At 36.0% G+C, this 19,501-nt stretch overlaps 1 protein-coding gene across 1 annotated transcript in view; it reads right to left on the reverse strand.

The window, feature by feature from the left end:
* Window positions 1–19,501, reverse strand: part of LAMA2 (laminin subunit alpha 2) — an 831,335-nt gene that overhangs the window by 610,774 nt on the left and 201,060 nt on the right. Inside the window, exon 2 of the mRNA XM_069077437.1 lies at window positions 2,299–2,469. Within this exon, the coding sequence (XP_068933538.1) occupies window positions 2,299–2,469 (171 nt within the window). The remainder of the gene's footprint in view (window positions 1–2,298; window positions 2,470–19,501) is intronic.

The following is a 19,501-nucleotide window of genomic DNA, read 5'->3' on the forward strand; positions in this document are numbered from 1 at the left end:
ATGAAAATAGCATTTATATTGCAGTTTAAGTTGGTAAAGCAATTTACATCTGTAATCTCATTTGATCCTCATGCCAGTTCTGTGAGATAGATAATATGATTATAAGCAGAGGCAGAAAGACTTGTTCAGAATCATACACTTCTGTTAGGTGCAGAATCTTAATTCAGGCCTTCCTGACTGCAAGTCTTATACTTCATCTACTGCACCACGTGGTTGCCTAGTACAAATAAAGTATTTGCAAGCATTTTTAAATAGCAAATATTTCCATCAGATAAATCATGACTAAGAGTGTTGATTCACTTTTTCACTAGGATTTTCATAAATCAATGTGGTACAGAGGAAAGAGGAATGGATATGGAGTCAGAGGACCTGGGTTCAAGTCCTGCCTCTGGTATTTACCTCTTGTGGGGCCTAGGACTAGTCACTTATCCTCCCTCGGCCTCACTTTCTTCATTGAACTCTATCGGTGGCATCAAAGTCAAACAGAAATGGATCCCAGTAGGTCACATATTGAGTGAGAAAACCATGGATTCACCTCATCTAAACTATATTATATTTTTCTTTATTTTTTAAAACATTTCCCAATTACATTTTAATTGTATTTATTTTATTCTGTACTTAAGAAATAAAACAAGCATTCCCATAACATCATAGATTGTACATGAAACTGCAAATCTATTATGTATAACTCACCCTTCTTTTTAAATATATAAAAGTTATCATGTAACTTTCTTTCTTTTTTCCTTTTTTTCCCTACTACCCTCCCTGCCCTAGAGATGGCTACCATTAGACACAAATATGTGTGTATACCTGCATATGTACATGTATATATTAAAATAATTTTCTATAATCTATTTATCAGTGCTTTCTCTTTAAGCTGGTCCAGCACTCCAAACTTTCAGGACACATGGGGCCTATAGGATGTGAGTTTACCACCTCTGGACTAGATAATCCCTGAAACCTTTGCAACTCTCACAGTGGGATAATGGATCGCACTGGCCTTGGAGTGATAAAGACCTATGTTTAAATACTGACTCAGATACCTACTGTCAGATCAGGGGCAAGACACTTGATGACTCTGTGCCTCAGTCTTTTTCCATTGATAAAATGGGGCTAATAATAATACCTTTTTTGCATGATTGTTTTAAAACTCAGATGAGACAACATAGGTAAAATGCTTCATACACCTTAAAGCAATATAGAAATGTTAGCTATGATGATGATGGTAATCTTATGACAATGATGCTTATTTCTGAGTACAGAACAGTAGTAATGACCCCTATGTTATGATTCATCTTATCTCCCCACTGCCCTTTTTCAGCCCTACACATACACTCCTCTCATTCCCAGCTCCCTGACTCCCTCCACTGCTGACCATGCCTTCTTCTTAATGGAATACATTTTCTCTCTTTCTTAGTGTCTACCCTATTTTCGCCCAAATTCAGCTTAACTTTACAAGGTCTTTGCCATCTCTTTCCTTTCTCATGCACCTCTCCCTTATCTGAGCTCCTGAAGTTATTTTTCATATCCTCCCAAATTAATACTTGGTCATGTATTAACTGCTTGACTATTTTTTTCTTCTGAGTACTTACAGTATAATAGGACCATGGACTTGGAATTTGATGGGAAGTTATAAGCCTTCTAGAGTAGCCACCTCATTTTACAGGAGAGAAAACAGTGACAGGGATTTTCTTTTACTTGTACTGAAGCCTACAGAGCTAGGCTCACAATAGATACTTGATAAGTATCTGTTACCTTGAATTCTTGGCAGTGAGCGTTAAGGAAGCTCTTAGCCTAGAGCTCTAATGTCTCTCATGTTAAGTCTTAGGAGTATTAAAGGTCTGGGCCCAAAGGATATTCAAAAGAAAATACTTGACCAAAGGGCTAGTTTTAGGTATCCCTGAGGGCCGTTAGGTGAATGGATAGAGCACCAGTACTGGGGTCAAAAAGACTTTTCTTCCTGAGGTCAAATCTGGTCTTAGACACTTACTAGCTGTGTTATCCTGGGCAAGTCACTTAACCCTGTTTGCCTCAGTTTTCTCATCTTTCAAATGAACTAGAGAAGATAAAAGCAACATACTTTAGTATTTTTTGCCAAGAAAACCCTAAATGGTGTCACAAAGAGTCAGAAACGACTGAAAACAAGTCAACAACAACTAGGTGTTCCAAAATATTCTATATTTTCAGGTCCTTATAAAACCACCAGACTCTTCCAACATCACTCTACAGGGCCCCCATCCAATAGTATATTACCCCAAATGCATATTTCAAAACAAATTCCAAAACCCAAACACATACGGTACGCAAAGCTGCTGTTCTGATTGCAAGTCCGACACTGGGGGTTCCTCACAGGTTGCCCAGGGACGTGTTCTACCAACTTGCAGTACATTTCAGGGCCTCGTTCCCCACATGTAGCATTAGTGGTGATGAGTGCATTTGTGGCCAGATTCAGCACAGCTGGAAATAAACCTACAGGGCATAAACAAATAAAGCAGTTAGGCAAGAAACGAGGCAACACAGCTTTGATTGTTGAAAATTTTCACAAAAGAAGCTGAATTTTCAAAAAGCACTAAGTTTTAAATCAAAGTCAATGCTAATTAAATAAAACAAAGCTGAGCACACTTATCAAAAGCACAGCAGAAGAGTGTGTGCTGGGTGTTCAAGTTATCTGAGAGTCAAAATCTCAGACCTTCTTGGGGCTACAGTAATCACTACCTCCTTTACTAGATGCAAGGGGATAGGAATCTAGGTAATTACAGAGGATTGTGGGGAGGAGGGTCTTTCCTTCCTTCAGTGATAGAGAACCAAGTTTTTCATACACTAGCAATTGACCAGGAACAAAGTATGGTATTAGTACTCAAGATTATTCACCCCTCACTATCTGAACATCTGTTTGACATCTGCCCTTGAGGAACTTTCTCCCCTGCTGTCTTGCTGTTCTGATTGTTAATTTTCTTTCTCAGGAGCATTATCTCAGAAAAGCCCAAGACACCACGTTTCATTTTACTCCCCTCTCTCCCAGTATGTTGTCCACAGCCTTGCCAACACCATAGACCTTTCCTCTCTAAAACCCCTTGCAATTGAACCATGATAGAATCAGCTTTATCATTGTTCCTCTATGGGGTATGTTACTCTACTTCCTTATCGTTTTACTCATCATCCCAATAATTTTCTGAACTAAAATGTCTCTCCTTGACCATCACTCTCCTGTGTCCTGTCTCATCCATTAGAATGTAAGCTCCTTGAGAACAGAGATAGCTTTTCTGTTTCTATCCTGAGTCGTCACAGTACTTAGTACATGATAAACATGCAATAAACACTTGTTTATTTTTCTTTTCTATCAATAATACATCACAGGGACATACTGAACTCCTCAGACAAATTTTCTAATCTCTTTCATTTCAGTGGAAGATTTATCAAGTTATGGAGATATCTATACTGTAGTGATATTGCTGTTGAATTCACCTAGGGATCATAAAATTCTTGTACTATGGGGAAAAAATTTACACAGAGTATAAATAAGGTAAAATGAGGTAAAAGGGAGCATGTCATTAAACCTTACATTTGGGTCTATTTTGGAGGGTTAATTAATTCTATGGGGGCAAGTAGCTTGTCTTTTATAAGGATTAACCACATTATGTAGCTAATAAGTACACAGCTATGGACTCAATCTTTTGCATGAAATAGTTGCATAATTTGTGGTTGTTGAACAAATTAATTTTAGAAACACATTTCATGATAATGACCCACATTCCAGACATTTCTCATAAAATAATTACAGCATGATGACCTTGATAAAAATAGTCTCCATTAAAAATAAGAAAGAATGTTTAATTTAAAAAACTAGGGTCATAGGATTCTGGAGCTGAGAAGATATTAGAGTCCAATTTCCCCATTTTACAGATAAGAAAATGAAGGCCCAGAAAGTTGAAATGACTTGCTTTTATTCACATAGGATGTAAGTAGCAGAGATGAGATTCAAACACATTTTCCATTAGTAAAAAGTAAGCTTCTCAGAGGCTTGTGTATTTCGTTGTATATGCACCTCAGCACAGTACTTGAAATTGTTCTTAATTGAAATCGACTGTTCTTTCTATAGGAAATAAATTCATTGATTTTTCTTTCAAAGTTAGTAAAACCACATCAAGAAGTCCAGGGTCTAAACTATGGTATTTAACTTTACTCATAGTCCCCCCCCAAGCCCCTAAATTGTAAGCATCTTAAGGGCAGGGACCATTCATTGTTGTGGAATTTTAAGAACTTTCCACCTTCCCCACAGTGCTTAGTACAGTTATGCCCTGAGGGTTCCCCAAAAATGTATTTACTGAATAGAATTATATAACTCAGCCCATTCCATACTACTAAAAAGAGAAATAATGAAATAGAAATTCTGCAAAGTATTGACTGAAATTTACTGGAATACCAACAGAGGCAGGGTGTAAGTGGAAAGAAATACAGAGAACCTGTGTTTAAATCTCATTTCTGCTATTTACCACCTATGGGACCTTGGGCAGGGTACTCAATGTCTCTGGGTTTCAGATACATTCTATCTCTAAATAGAATAATCTTCATGTCTAATGTTAGGGGTTTTTCTTCCACAAGTGAATTCTGTAACATCATGCTTTTTCAATCTTGTGCAATTCTATTCAGGTTTTCTCATAAATTCTTCATGGGTGATAAACCCAATGCTAGAGGCCTTTGTCATGTTCTTTTTATTTTTTTAAGCAATTGGGGTTAAGTAACTTGCTCAAGGTTACAAAGCCAGTTATTTTGTGAGGGTATTAAGTATCTGAGGCTGGAACCAATTCCGGGTCTCCCGACTCCAGGGCCAGTGCTTACTCACTGCACCACCTAGCTGCCCCTCTCATGTTCTTTTAACATTTTTTATGATTGTTACATAATTTTGTCTGTTTTTTATACTTAAATATTTATCCAAAATCTGTCCTATGGTAGAAACTATAAATCAGAGTTTTCAGAAGTGTCCTGCTAACCTCTATTTTTCTGGCATGATGGGGAAAGGTAGGGTTGACACTGAGTATAAGTAGGTAAGAGACACCATGAAAGTCCCACTGACAAAAAATCTCCCATACTCTTTTCAACAAGATTTATTTGTTTTAATGAGCTCCTTTTTAAAATTACAAATACCCATCAACTGATCATACCTTGATGTGAATTATTTTAATCAGACTGTATTCTAAGGCCAATCAATTGGATTCTGATTAGTGGAAAGGGTGAGTAAGAATAGAGGGATAATTTTGGAAGAACGCCTATTTCAGGGAAGAACAGACCTATAGAAGATGACAAAGAAAGGAACTTTAGAGATTCAGAAGGTTAGGGTATTAGGCACCTAGGGGAAGAAGAGAGGGAATTCTAGCAGATGGCACAGAAGTAATTAAGAAAGGTGGTAGCAGAGGGTCGAAGAAAAAAGAAATTCACAGTTTTGCCTGGGACCTTAATGATAGCAATTCTCCCACAGGCCAGTCAGTCAATTCCCCAGACTTCAGCCTGAACAGCAGTCAAGTACAGAATCAAGAGCTTTGAATTTGAGACACATTTTGAAGTAGGTGGATTTCCATCCAGTTGACTGAAAGGAGATGATTTAGTAAATATTAAATAATTTCCATACTAAAGACTGAAAAATTCCAGTCAATGAGTTACTTTGTAGTTTCTCCACCAGTGAGAAAAAAGAAATAAGTAGGAAAAGAATGCAATTAGGACTTGTATAAGAGAAACACTATTTACATATGACTTACGATACTACCAAGCATAGCCCAAACAAGATTAAAATTCAATTAATGATAAGGGTAAAAAAATAATAAAACATATATAATGCTAATATGTGATTTTCTAAGTCAATATGTGGACTGTAGGGATCCTTACATACATTTTAGTGCTCCTCATTTCTATCTGAGCTTGACACCGTCATCTATTATCCTAAAATTATCGCTAAACAATTCACATCAATGTTTTTATCAATAAGGAATTTATTTCCTAGTTTTCTTCCCTCCATCCTTAATCCTTAAGGAGACTTCTGATCTTACTATAATCACTATATAACATTGGTTGGCAATTATATAATATTTTAGGTTTCATACAGTGTTTTACATACATTATTTCAGACTTTCCAGTTTTGAGGTTAGGTTATATAGGTATTATCATCCTTATTTTACAGATGAAGAAACTGAGGTTTGTAGAACTGAAATCACTTCCCCAGAGTCATGAAGCTAGTATGTGTGAGAGGAAGAATTTGACTCTGCAGTTGGCTCTCAAATTTTAGCTAAGTTCATACAGTAATTCAGTAATACAGATTTCTCCCATTGATTCCCTAGTATGGCTCTTCTTTCAGTCATCCCTACAATTAGCCTACATAATACTTAATTTTCATGGAAGATTTCTCTGCTGACACTAAGTCAGTGACTTTATTGCTCATTTTAAAACCATGTACAGCATATTGGTCAGGCAAGGTCCCCAATTAGTTACTAAGTTGTACAATTTGTAGTCAGTCAATATCTGGAATTCTACTGAATTAGCAGGATGTCATATTATGGATCACAGCCCAATTTCATTATGTTTTAAAATCCATAAGCTGGAGCCTGTTATATTTCCATTCCAAAGCAGTAGGCAATATTTATTGCCATCTACAATCTAGGCTACTTGGTTAAGAGAGTGCGAACACTGAAAATACAAATGAAGCACAACAGCAGACCAGCTTTCTATACATTATTGACTTACAGTCTTGTTATTCAATTGGAGACCATGTAATGTTAATAACATAAAAGCCAGCAATCAGTTAACCATAACATTAAGATTGACACTCTGCTTCCAGTACAGTATCTGAACTAAACAAATTTTCATCTAATGCTGTTGTTGAAAGGAACAAAGACAGGCAGAGGGACAAGAGGGAAAGAATTATAGTGCATGGTGCACAAAAAGAAGGAAAATATTCTATTTTTAATGGTCTGATTAGTGAAGAGATATTACCAGAGAGAGTTTGGGGTCTACATTATGTGAATTCATCTTAATAAAAGTGAAAAAGCAATCATTCAGATGTGCCTTAAAGATAAACATCAGGAGGTTGGACATAAGGAGAGAACACCTGGATAATTAATTGATTTTTCCCCTTTTAATCTGGCTATTGCTACTGAAGACAGCCAAAGATCATAGGACATACATATTTATTTTTCTATGTTCTTTCTTGAATTACTCCAAACTGGCTTCAAAGCTGAACACATTCTAAAATTCTCTATTTATGGACGTTTAGGGGGGTTATATTGCCATTTGTAAATTTGTTCATCCAATTAAAATATAAATTACATATTTATATTTTTTCAATGTTCTTTCTTGAATTACTCCAAACTGGCTTAAAAACAAATGCATTCTAAAAGTCTCTACTTATGGACATGTGTAAGGGTTATATTGGCATTTGTGAATTCACTCATCGAATTAAAATATATTAAGTTTCCTCTGCCAAAAGCTGAACTGCAACAGATTAACTCTTTGAAGATTATCAATATGAATAGAAGTAAGATTATTTGGTGTTTCATTAGAGAAACATTGTGATGGCTGATGAGTATCTGTGCTTCAAACAGAAGCTATCTTGTCACATCAACTCCCCTGCTGGCTCAGCACAGAGCTAGAAAGAGCAGGGAATCAGCAAAACATGTTGAGTTCCTTTAAGACCAACTCTAGGGTTGTTGTCAGGGGTGTTTCTATTTCTTGTGCTGTTTTCTATAAATGTTATCCTTTAAACACTATGAGTGGGAGAGAAAAGAGCCTTTCTCTCAGTGGCTGGAAGCACTTACACACTGCTTGGCACATAGGAGACTCTTATGCACACTGACTTGACTTGACTTGAAACCAAGTGTGTCTTTAAGGATCTTTGTCCAATCATCTCCAATCACTCACCACTTATTAAGAGACAGGAAGGTCTATTGGATAGAATATTGTCTTGGAATCTTGAGGAGATCAGGATATAGAAAAGGAAAATGAGGAGAAAGAAGGCAAGAATGATCACTAAACTTTTAAAAAAATATAATAGGTATGAAATTCTTCCTTTAGATAATAAATAGAAAATAGATAATGACAACAAATAACCCACTAGTGCCACCAAGAGAGAACCAATCTACTCCTGGGCAGAGAAAGCAGAGATAAATATTGGTGAGTCATAAATCCCTGCCATGTGGACCTGGGTTAACTGTCTGTATCTATGGCATAAAGATTTGTTGTTTTCCTATGGTCTCCACCATCCAATTAGTTTTCTCAGTGATGACTCCTATACTATAGATTCAATTTTCCTTTGACCTTCCACTCTGCTCATCACAAAATATCCAAATCTATACTTAGTGTTTTCTCACCTTATACTTTCGACATGCTAAGTGTGGAGAAAGTCCCTGAATCATGTTAACCAGGATATATGTTCATGGTAAGAAATTAATATTCTCTGAGATCAATCAGATGTCATTACTGCTTGCTGACTTCCTATCATAGCCTCCACAGCATGCATTCTACATTTTTTCAACATCCAGTGAGGCCCTATACTCCAGTGAGGCCCTATATTCCTTGCAGAGCTATTTTTTTTAAGAATAGGGTCACTGGGCATGAATTCTTTTACCTTCCTTTTTCTCTACCAGAAAATCTCTCTGTATTTTCACTCATCTTTTCATAGGATTACAGCTCTAGAGCTGGAAGGGACTTAAGAGGCCATCTTGTCCAATCACTTCATTTTATTTTTGAGGAAATTGGGATCTGTCTAAGTTAAATGATTTGCCCAAGGTCAGGCAATAACTGCAAGAGTAATAGTTTTCACCAGTAAATGGGTGCAAATAGAGATTAGATGACAATTTGTAGCATAGAAAGGATTACTACCATGAGTTAGGGGGGTTTGGATTTGTTTTCCATCAAAAATAATATAGCATGATTTAGGGATCTGGTTTATTCCATTGCCAACAATCTCCATGTAGATGAATTTCCAATTCATATCACCTGCTCTAACCACTCTACTGTGTTCTAATCTCACATTTTCAGTTGCCAGAAAGATTCACTTAAATGTTTTGACTTTGTCTTAATCTCAACCCTACTAAAACAGAACTACTTATTCCCTCTCCAAACCAGTTTCTATTTTTGAAATTTTTTTTCTGTTAACAGTATCAATATTCCTCCCAATATTTCATATGCAAATTTTAGGTATCACCCTTGTCTCCCACATCCAAACATTCAACAAATTGTCCCATTTTCCTTCCATTATATATACCTCCCTACATCTGTTTTTATCCCTCTAAATCATGCCCCTACCCTTTTGTGCTTAGACAACTGCAAAAGCCTCCTAACTGAATCCCCCCCACCTTCTCAAGTCCTTTCCTCTTACAGTTTCTCCTGTACACAGGAACTAGATAAATCTTCCTTCCAGTACAACTTTTATCACTTTCAGGGTCAAAAACCTTCCATGATTCTGCATAGTCTACTGAATAGAGTTCAAACTCATTATTTTTGACAGTTAAAGTCTTCCACAGTAAGTCCAACCAATTAATTCAGCCTTATTTGTCACTCTTCCTATAAATTATATCTCAGACAAACTGGACCACTTTTTGAATTAGCCCTGAAAAGCTGGAGGTTCCAGATTTGGCCCATGGACAAGAAAGGTCTTACTGTAAATTAATTGATTTGAGCCTGATTCTACCCTCTGGAGCAACACAGAATGAGTCCAATCTCACTTTTGCTCACAGACTATAATAGCATCTAATTAATACTGTTACTAGGAGTCACCAAAGGATACATGACAAAAAATTAGAGCCAATAACATTTGCAGGCTCCACTTGCCTCTTACTGTGCCCCATAGAGAGGCTTATCTTAGGTCCCAATAACAACCCACACAAAGTAACAGAGGGTCTTGCTAGATCAGAAAGTCAATGACATCCCTCCCTCTGACTGCTTTTATTCTCCAAACCTGGATCAGCCTAGTGTTATAGGGTACTTTTCAAAACTAGGTCTATGTGATTTGAAGTTGCATGCCAATTAATAACCTTGGTTTGGGGGTTTCCCTCCCCACCCACCTTGAACCTTGTTTTCTTGCTACTATTTAGTTATTTTGGCCACCACTGATGGGTGATATGGGGTGGAGAGTAGGATTAAAGCCTAATTCTAAATCTATATATAGCAATAAAGACTTAAATCAAGTAGCAACAGGGCCTGTACAAAACACAATACACTACTAACTCCTCCAATTTGACGTGGATTTTACTGATCATATTTCTGACCATGCCATTCCTTCAACCTGGAATAGCCTTCCTTAACATGTCCATCTACTGAAATTGCAACCATACTTCAAGACCTAGTACTAATGAGAAATTCTATGTATTTCCATCATCAATTAATAACTCCCCTAGCCTGACAGAGTACTCCAGAGTGATTCTTTTTTTTTTTTTAAGCAATAGGGGTTAAGTAACTTGCTCAAGTTTACATGGCCAGTTATTTCTGGGTGTGGTGCTGAGTATCTGAGCCCGGATTTGATCCAGGTCGTCCCGACACTGGAACCGGTGCTCTTACTCACTGAGCCACCTGGCCACCCCTAAGCAATCGGGGTTAAGTAACTTGCCCAAGGTTACACGGCCAGGTGTTTCTGGGTGGGTGCTAAGTGTCTGAGCCCAGGATTCGATCTCCAGGTCATCCCAACACTGGAGCCGGTGCTCTTACTCGCTGTGCTACCAGAGTGATTCTAATAAACTAATTCACTGACTATGACAGGTTAGAGGTAACAATTCCTTCCTCATTTCTTTGTACATACTTTTTTCATGGTACTTTTCATGTGCTGTTTTGTATTGTAGCTACTGTACATGCATATACATTATCTTTCCTACCCTAAGGAGATTTAAGAGAAAGAAAAGTTTGTGTCTATGTGCATGTGTTTATTCAAGTCTTTATAAATGATATCTCCAACACTTTTTTAGTTGTGTCTTCCTGGGACAGTCATTTAATAGCTCTAAATCTCAGTTTCCTCCTCTGTAAAATGGGAAAATTAATATCTCTAGTGCCTATCTCACAGGTGTTGTCATCTCATATGAGGTAATATATGACAGATACTTCATGTGTCAAGTCTTATAATTATATTATTCTAAGCCAGAGACTGTGTCTAATTGATATGTATACTTCCCGTGGGTTCTTGGATCAATTAATAAAGGCTATTAGGTAGCATAGTGGGTAGAGCAGAGTGCCAGGCCTGAAGTCAGGAAGACCCAAGTTTAATCTGACTTAAGACATTTACTAGTTGTGTGAACCTGGACATGTCACTTAACCTCTGTTTGCCTCAGTTTCTTCATCTGTAAATTGGCAGTAATAATAGTACTGACCTCTCAGGGTTATTGTGAGGATCAAACAAAATAACTGTAAAGCATTGAGTACAGTAACTGGCATATAATAAGCACAATATGTTTTAGATATTATTATTATTATTAAATAGGATGTTTAAAAACAATCACTGTTAATACAATCTTTTTTTCTAATAGAAATCATACATAAAACACTTCCAATAAGTGTGTTTATTTTTCTTTTCTGAGGTTCATGGGCAGGTTTTCATCTTCTATGAAGAAGTCCTTTGTATACTCCAGAATCACAATCTTTGTTAGCATTTCCTTATTTATAAACCATTGTGAGTCAGAACTAAGCCAATGACTTCTATCTTCCTCTTTACAGCACACACTACTGGAAGAAGTATTTTCCCTAGGTGGTGATCCTTTCTAGCGATATGAATGACAAGGATAATTTCAGTAGTCCTTCAAGTGACAAATATGCTTCCCTTTCGAAACTATGGCTCTTCATTACAGACTCAGTCTTACCTTTTTTTCATACTCACAAATATCCTTAGAACTTGGTACGCCATGCTTACAGAGAAATACAGAATGTACATATCTGTATGAGGGGAATGAGGGAGGGATTTTTCTTTTCCCCCCAGAGATTTGATGGTCTTAGTTAATGCTATTGCAACCAAGTGCCAGATTCGGTAGGCAGCAAAATAAAGTAACTATCATTATATGAATCATTATATAATTTCTATTGTTGATGGGTAAGTCCACTTAGAAAATTTAATACAGATGTTACTTTTTATCCTGAATGAAAAATGAAAAAAAAATCTTGAAACCCAATGAAGCATTTCCAGCAACACGCATTTCTATATTAATAGTGAGGATTTCCATATACACTACCCAAACCTAGGAAAAATTATGAGAAGAATATCATTCAATTTAACTACAATATCTATACAATAACTACAATAAAATATCTATTGAGCTGATATATGCAAACAATATAAATTTAACTACCAAATAGTCTTAAAGAAATAAAGGTAAATAGAAGTAATTGAGATATTCGTGGTTAGTGGATAGGCTATTCTAATATAATAAAAATTATAATTTTACCTAAATTAATACTGAGGTTTAGTTTCAGCAATCAAATTGTCAAGGGAATGCTGTTAGAGTTTGACAAAATAATTGTTTATTTAGAAGAACAAAAAATCTGGAAATCAAGAGAAAGCAAAAAAACAAAAGAACATAATATTCATTGTAGTAGCAATGAAATGGAAACAAATTAGATTCTCATCAATTAGGGTATGGCTAAAACCTTATAATACAGGGATGAAATGCAGTAGTATTGTGTAGTAAGAAATGACAATTCTGAAGAATTCATCAAAATATGGAAGGATTCCTATGAACTGATACAGAGCGAAATAAGCAAAACCAAGAAAACAATATGCAACAGTGATTATAACAAAATGAATGAAAAAAGATCAATAAAACAAAGTTGAAGTCGATAAGACATCCTAAAAATGTGTTTCATAAGTTGAACTCTATATTACACAGCCTTTGTAGCTCTACAAAGGTCCCATAATAAAACATAGCTTCTGCCTCATGGCAAAGGGTTAGGAGAATACTAGAATAAAATAGTTTATATGTTTTCAGGCACATGTAACAGATGTTTTGCTTAAAACATCTGTAACACATATTTTGCCTAATTGTTTGTCTTTGTTCCATATGAGGGTCAGTTTGGAGAGGCCAGGTTAAAAAAAATGGCTATGATGTGTAAAACTAGGATTTAATGATGAAATATATTTTTAATTTTAAAAAAATTGCTATTTTGGGTACATTTAATCACTTTAAATATTTTCTTTACTTGGTCAGGGACTATATTTGTTGATAATGGTTTTTTTTTTAAGCAATTGGGGTTAAGTAACTTGCTCAAGGATACACGGCCAGTTATTTCTGGGTGTGGTGCTAAGTATCTGAGCCCGGATTCGTGGGGCTAGTGCTCTTACTTGCTGTCCTACCTGGCCGCCCCAATAATGTATTTTTAAAGTGTATGTGCACACACATGTGTTTATATATGTTTTAGCATAAATATATATTTACATATTTTTACATGCATAAATTAGTTTAATGCCTTACTGCTTACTGAAAGTATTTAATGACTTTTATTATGAGTTTATACCACCTCAGGCATAACTTTCATTATTACTAATTATTCTGTGAATATGATGTAGGTCTTTAAGAAAACCTGACAAGCAATAATATAAAGTTACAAAATAAGTTAAGGAGTGACTAGACACTTTGCAAAATGATTCACCTTCAGATTCTTTATAGTGGACTCTCCAGAGCATTTTAAATGCAATTCAATTTAAAGATCAATTTCAGGAATATACTTATTATATAAATTGAATTTTACATGTATGTAGCTATGAGAATTGCCACTGATATGAGTGAATTGCAAATGAATGATTTAAACCTCTACTTAAGTTTATGAAAATTCTAAGCACTGGATACATTTACCTTCCAAATAATGTTACTCCAAGTAAAGCTGGTACTTATTTAATTTTGAAGTCAAATTTTGGTAAAGTTTAGGCAGATAAATGACATATTAAACTCAATACAATCCAACAAGTATTTACTATGCACTGATAATGTTCAAGGCACTTTGTTTGGCATTAAATACATATAAAAAATTGAAAACCAGTATCTGCTCCTAAAGGCTATTAATATAGCCTAATGGATTGGAGTTTGGGGACGATACAAAGTGTAAATAAACATATCCATTATATTCTGAGGATGAGGGTGAGGGCACTAAGAGCTAAAGGGATCAGGAAAAGTTTCCCATAGGAGATGACACATGAGTTGAGCTTTGAAACAAACCAGGGATTTTAAGAAGAAAACATGAAGAAAGAGAGTATACCAGGCATGAGAAGGTAGGATGGTGGGACACCATGAAATATCTGGTGCAAAGATGCAGAGGTAAGAAATCAAATGTCAGGTACAAGGAACAACAAGTAAATCAGAGTGTTGTAATAGTAATGGGAATTTGAAGACCTTCCCTGCCCCTTCATAGGCCTAAGGGAATTTGAAAACCTTTCCTGCTTTGAAAATATACTCTGCCCCCTAATAGGCTGAATGTAATCACATGGGGCTTGGGGTGAGAGGAGTTTGCTGAAGGATGAAGTAGAGACCATAGGAAGCTGGGAATCAGAGCCAGCTAGAAAGCTTCGGAGGGAGACAGGCTTGTGAGTAAAAGTTGTTGCTTGCCACCTGCTGTGACAGCTAGGCTTGTGTTGGTTTGTGGGAAGGCTAAAGGGTACTGTGATTCTCTATGCTGTTGTGGCTTATTAATTTCTTTGCTATTATGATGTAATCTGCTTATTAGTTTGGGGATTCAGTTTTCAGTTGTCTGAATAAGTGTTTTGTTTTTGTCTTCTACATGGAGAGTCTGTTATACTTTGCAATCGAGCACTATAGCGGTGTGCTTATAGTGACCGTGGGCACTGTGAATATTGCATTGGTGCTGCAAGTGCTAATAAAAGATTTTGGAAAAGGGAAATTAGCCTGGCAGAAAAATGCTAGTATTATTATTACCTTCTCTTCAGTATTTGATACATTTGACCAATTTTCCATAGACTCTTTCGGCTTTCATGACACTCCTTTATTTCTTTTCCTTTTTGAGAGTCTTTCCCTTTCTTTATATACCCCTTCCCTCCAAGACTTTACCAGTTTCAATGATTCATTGATCATCTCTACCTAGATAACTCACAGATCTAGCTCTTATCTCTCTACTTTGCTCCAGTCTTATAACCCCACCTAGTTGTTGGACACGTCAAATTAGATGTGTCATAGGCACCTCAAACTCCACATGTCCAAACAGAACTCAATACTGTTCCTCCTAAAGCAACCCCAACCTTAATTTCCCTATTACTATTGAGGGTATCATTCTTTCAGTCATCCACACACAACCAAAGTGACTTTCTTGACTCCTCACTCTCAGCTGGCAAATCTTATAGTTTCTCTTTTTATAACCTCTCCCAGTTTCCTTCTCATCACTCACATGGCCACCACCTTAGTTTAGGTCCTTATCACTTCCTTCATGAAGCATTGTAAGAGCCTCCTAATTGGTCTCCCTGCCGTAAGTCTATCTCCACTCCACTCCACATTCCACCTACCTGCCAAAGATGATTTTCCTAAAGCTTAGATCTATTTTACCCTCCTACTTGAACTCTGCTGGCTTCTTCTTTTCTCCTGTATCAAATATCAACTTCAATGCTTGGCCATTTAAACCTTTTCACAACCCAACCCCTACCTGTCTTTCTGACTTTGTTATGTATTATTCCCCTTCGCACAATCTATAGTTTAGTCATACTTTCTACCGGCTGTTTATCACATACATATTGATGTTCTTTCTCTGTGCCTTTGTATTAACTATCCCCCATTCCTGGAATATGAAGAACCTCTCTTCTTAGAATTCCTAGTTTCCTTCAAGATTCAATTCAGATGCCGCCTTCTACAAGAGACCGTTAGTTTGCCTGTCTTTTAAGCCTTCTCCTCTAAGATAACCACCTATCTATTCTGCATTTTTCTTGTATATGTTTATATACATAATGCCTTCTCCATGAAAATGTAAGGTGCTCCCTCTTCATATATATCTATATACACACACTATATACATATATGTTTTTATATATGTATATTGTGTGTGAAACACACAGAAACTAAACATTTATTTGGACCTATAATTGCAGAGTGGGATCAGCAGATCAGATTGCCATGTATGCTGTATGTATTTATGGGCTTTTATAGGTTATTTTATGACTATATATCATAGTGTAAAGTACAGACATTTGTCATCCAATTTGTTTTTCCTAAGTGGATGGTTAGGTCAAAACTTTTCCACTGGTTATAGATTCCACCTAGGAGCATCTGTATTTTCCTGGGGGTGTTGTAATCAGCATATCATTGGCAAACATAGATGCAACTAAGTAATGCAGTGGTTAGAGTGATGAGCCAGGAGTCAGGAAGAACTGAGTTGAAATCTGTCTTCATACCCTTATAAGCTATGTGATCCTGGGCAAGTCACTTAACCTCTATTTGCCTCAGGTTCCCTAACTGTAAAATGCTGATAATAATAGTACTTATATCCCAGGGTTGTTGTGAGGATCAAATGAGGTGATATATATAAACCAGTGTAGTTCTTTACACACAGTAGGACTTATAAATGTTTATTTCCTTGTTTTTCATCTATACCTATCTCATATCTTTCAAGGAATCTTGTGTTGATAAATGAATGGGAAACATTATTGGGGGCGAGCTCTCCTGGCAGCATTTTTCTCTACTGAATCACCTGCTTTTAAAAAAAAAAAATAATAAACAAACAGTACTTCAGTGGGATTTACAGACTCTACATCTTTTAGTCAGTTATATGGCATAACAAAAAAGACGTAGTCTACGACTGAAATAGCACATGGAAAAGCATTGCCTGTTGCTTTCTAATACTCCATTTGCAATACTGTCAACTTGTTTCTAGATTATTTGCAAAGGTTTTTTTTTTCTGAATCTTCTCCCCTTCCCAAAAAAAGTTCCGTCTTTATGATGATAATTTTATTCTAGTGGTATTATATAGCTTCGAGACATGAAATGCAACAATATTCAAAGAAATGAAAATGACTTTCATTGAGAGGATAAAGAAAAAGAAAATGGTATATGTACACAAAAAATTACAAATGAGGAATTATGGCAAAACCGAACAAAGGGTGTCATCAAAGAAATTTATGAGAGAAAATATGGACTTTTGAAGGCTAGGAAGAAGCAATGCACAGCCCATATACTTCTAGTAGTCAGTCAATGTCAAGAGAAAGTTAAGAGGACCCCACACTATGTTGGGGGGGGATATGCTCTGATAATTTACAGGATAAATATGCGTGGTTTTCAATCTATCCTGTCAGAAGCAATATCCACATTAATGAGATCACCAATCCTTGGAACATATAACAAATATTTAATGATAACAACAATAATGCTGGGAAACTGTAAACTCATGGAAAGATAGTCAATCAAACAATCAGTACACATTTATTAAGCATCTACTATGTGCCAAGAACTATGATAAGGGCTAGCAATACAAAGATAAAAATTAAATACTTCTTGACCTCAAGAAGTTTACATCCTAACCTGGGAAAATGGACTGAACTTAACAGAATCAAATAATTCTGGGTGTATGTAACTAAATACATATTACACAATAGGATCCTATAATTTTAGGAATGTAAGATATCTTTAGAGACTCCTTAGCCAAACATTATTTCCAGATGATAAAACTAAGTACTACTCAGAGAGATTAAATGACTTATTCAAAGTCAAACTGCTAGTTAGTAAAGGTAGACCATAGGTTAAATTCCAATTAAAATCTAACCTAATAAAATAAAACTCATCCATTAAAGCACTTTACCTTCATTGTTTCTTCCTTCCTTCCTTTCTTCTTCCTTTCTTTCTTTCTTTCTTTCTTTCTTTCTTTCTTTCTTTCTTTCTTTCTTTCTTTCTTTCTTTCTTTCTTTCTTTCTTTCTTTCTTTCTTTCTTTCTTTCTTTCTTTCTTTCTTTCTTTCTTTCTTTCTTTTTCTTCCGTGTTAAGTGTCTGATGCCACAATCGAACTCAGGTCCTCCTCACATCAGGCTCAATGCTCTATTCACTGCACCATCTAACCACCCCACATTCATTGTTTGTTAAATCAAAATTGGATGATAATAAACTTCTACACTCAGAGATTTGGCTTATATAATGTATTAAATCATGGCATAGAATCACATATCTAGTGATAAAAAAGAACTTAGAGGTCATCTAGTCCAACCGCTTCATTCCATAAAAGAAGAAAGTGAAACCCAGAGTCATTAAGTATTTTTCTTAGCCATGGTCACATAGACAGTAAGTGGCAACATTGAGACTTACAGTCTAATTCTCTTTCCACATGGGTCCAGTAAAGTTCAAGATCAGCTAAGAAGTTAGGAAGCAAAGAAAGAGACCCAAAGAAGGGGCTCAAAATTTATTTCACAGGACTCCACATTATCCAGGACTTGCCATTTATCCAGAAAACCTCCTTCAAGAACTAAATGATACCTATATCTCTCATAGAAATTCATCTTTGATCCAGACAATTCTCAACCCTATCTCACAGTACTACTGTGAAGGAAGTGCTTTGTAAGCCTTAAAGTATAATTTAACACTAACTTAGGTAAGAGTTAATGCCATTTCCATGATCACACTGAAACATTCTGTCTCATCTCAATGGCTTCTGTTAAATCCTTTTGTAAACCCTAAGTAGACTGCTTATAGAAGAAATATGATGACAACAATCAAGATGCCCAAATTTATCTTTAATGACCTAAACATAACTGGAAGAGTGGACATTTCAAATATCACAAGTGATGAAGCAGGAAATATCAGTATCTTTCTTACTGATTAGTTTCCATTTTTGTCTTATTGACATTTTGAAATGGGTACCCTGATAGTTGGGAGAAATTTTTGTCAAAGTCCCCCACAAAACAATCGAACAGCTAACAATACTTATCCATTTCCCAAAGAGTACCATTTACTTCAGAGATGACAGATGGTGTTCAGAGGCTGGTTTCATGAAGTTATATAATCAATGGAACAAATTGATCATTTAAAAACAAACATTTATAATCATTCAAATGTTTATAGTTATCCTGCAGAGTTTTTTTTTTTAAGTTCTGGTTTACAAACTGACACACTTTTTTGTAACACACAGCTCTTGAGTACAGAATAGTTTTCCTGTCACATTATGTCAATAATTTCTCACCTCTACTGAGAATAAGAGAAAACTAGCTGCCTCAATGTTTCTAAGTATTTATACGAGTTTTCCTGGTCTGTGGAGGACTCTGAAACATTAATGCAGGTAAGGGAGAACTTGGAAACATTCATGCAGTTGAACTGTTAATAAAAAGACTAAAGAAAACATGTCAATTTAAAACATTTTAAGAAATATTAAGGGAGGGAAAGAAGGTACTCTGTTGCAGTATTGAGCGATGCAGCTGTGTGGGAACACAGCAGGTATTAAAAAAAACTAGGACAAAAAAACATTGCAGAAAGGAATGGTTTCCAGCTGTGCTACACGGGCAGTCACTTAATGCACTCAAACCATGATGTAGATGAAGAGCTCTATAAATCTGGAAAATCAGTCCAATTTGA

Source organism: Petaurus breviceps, unplaced genomic scaffold (assembly GCF_028583685.1).
Source record: "Petaurus breviceps papuanus isolate PSGF00001 unplaced genomic scaffold, PetGlider_PUasm1.0 90977, whole genome shotgun sequence".
NCBI lineage: Eukaryota > Metazoa > Chordata > Mammalia > Diprotodontia > Petauridae > Petaurus > Petaurus breviceps.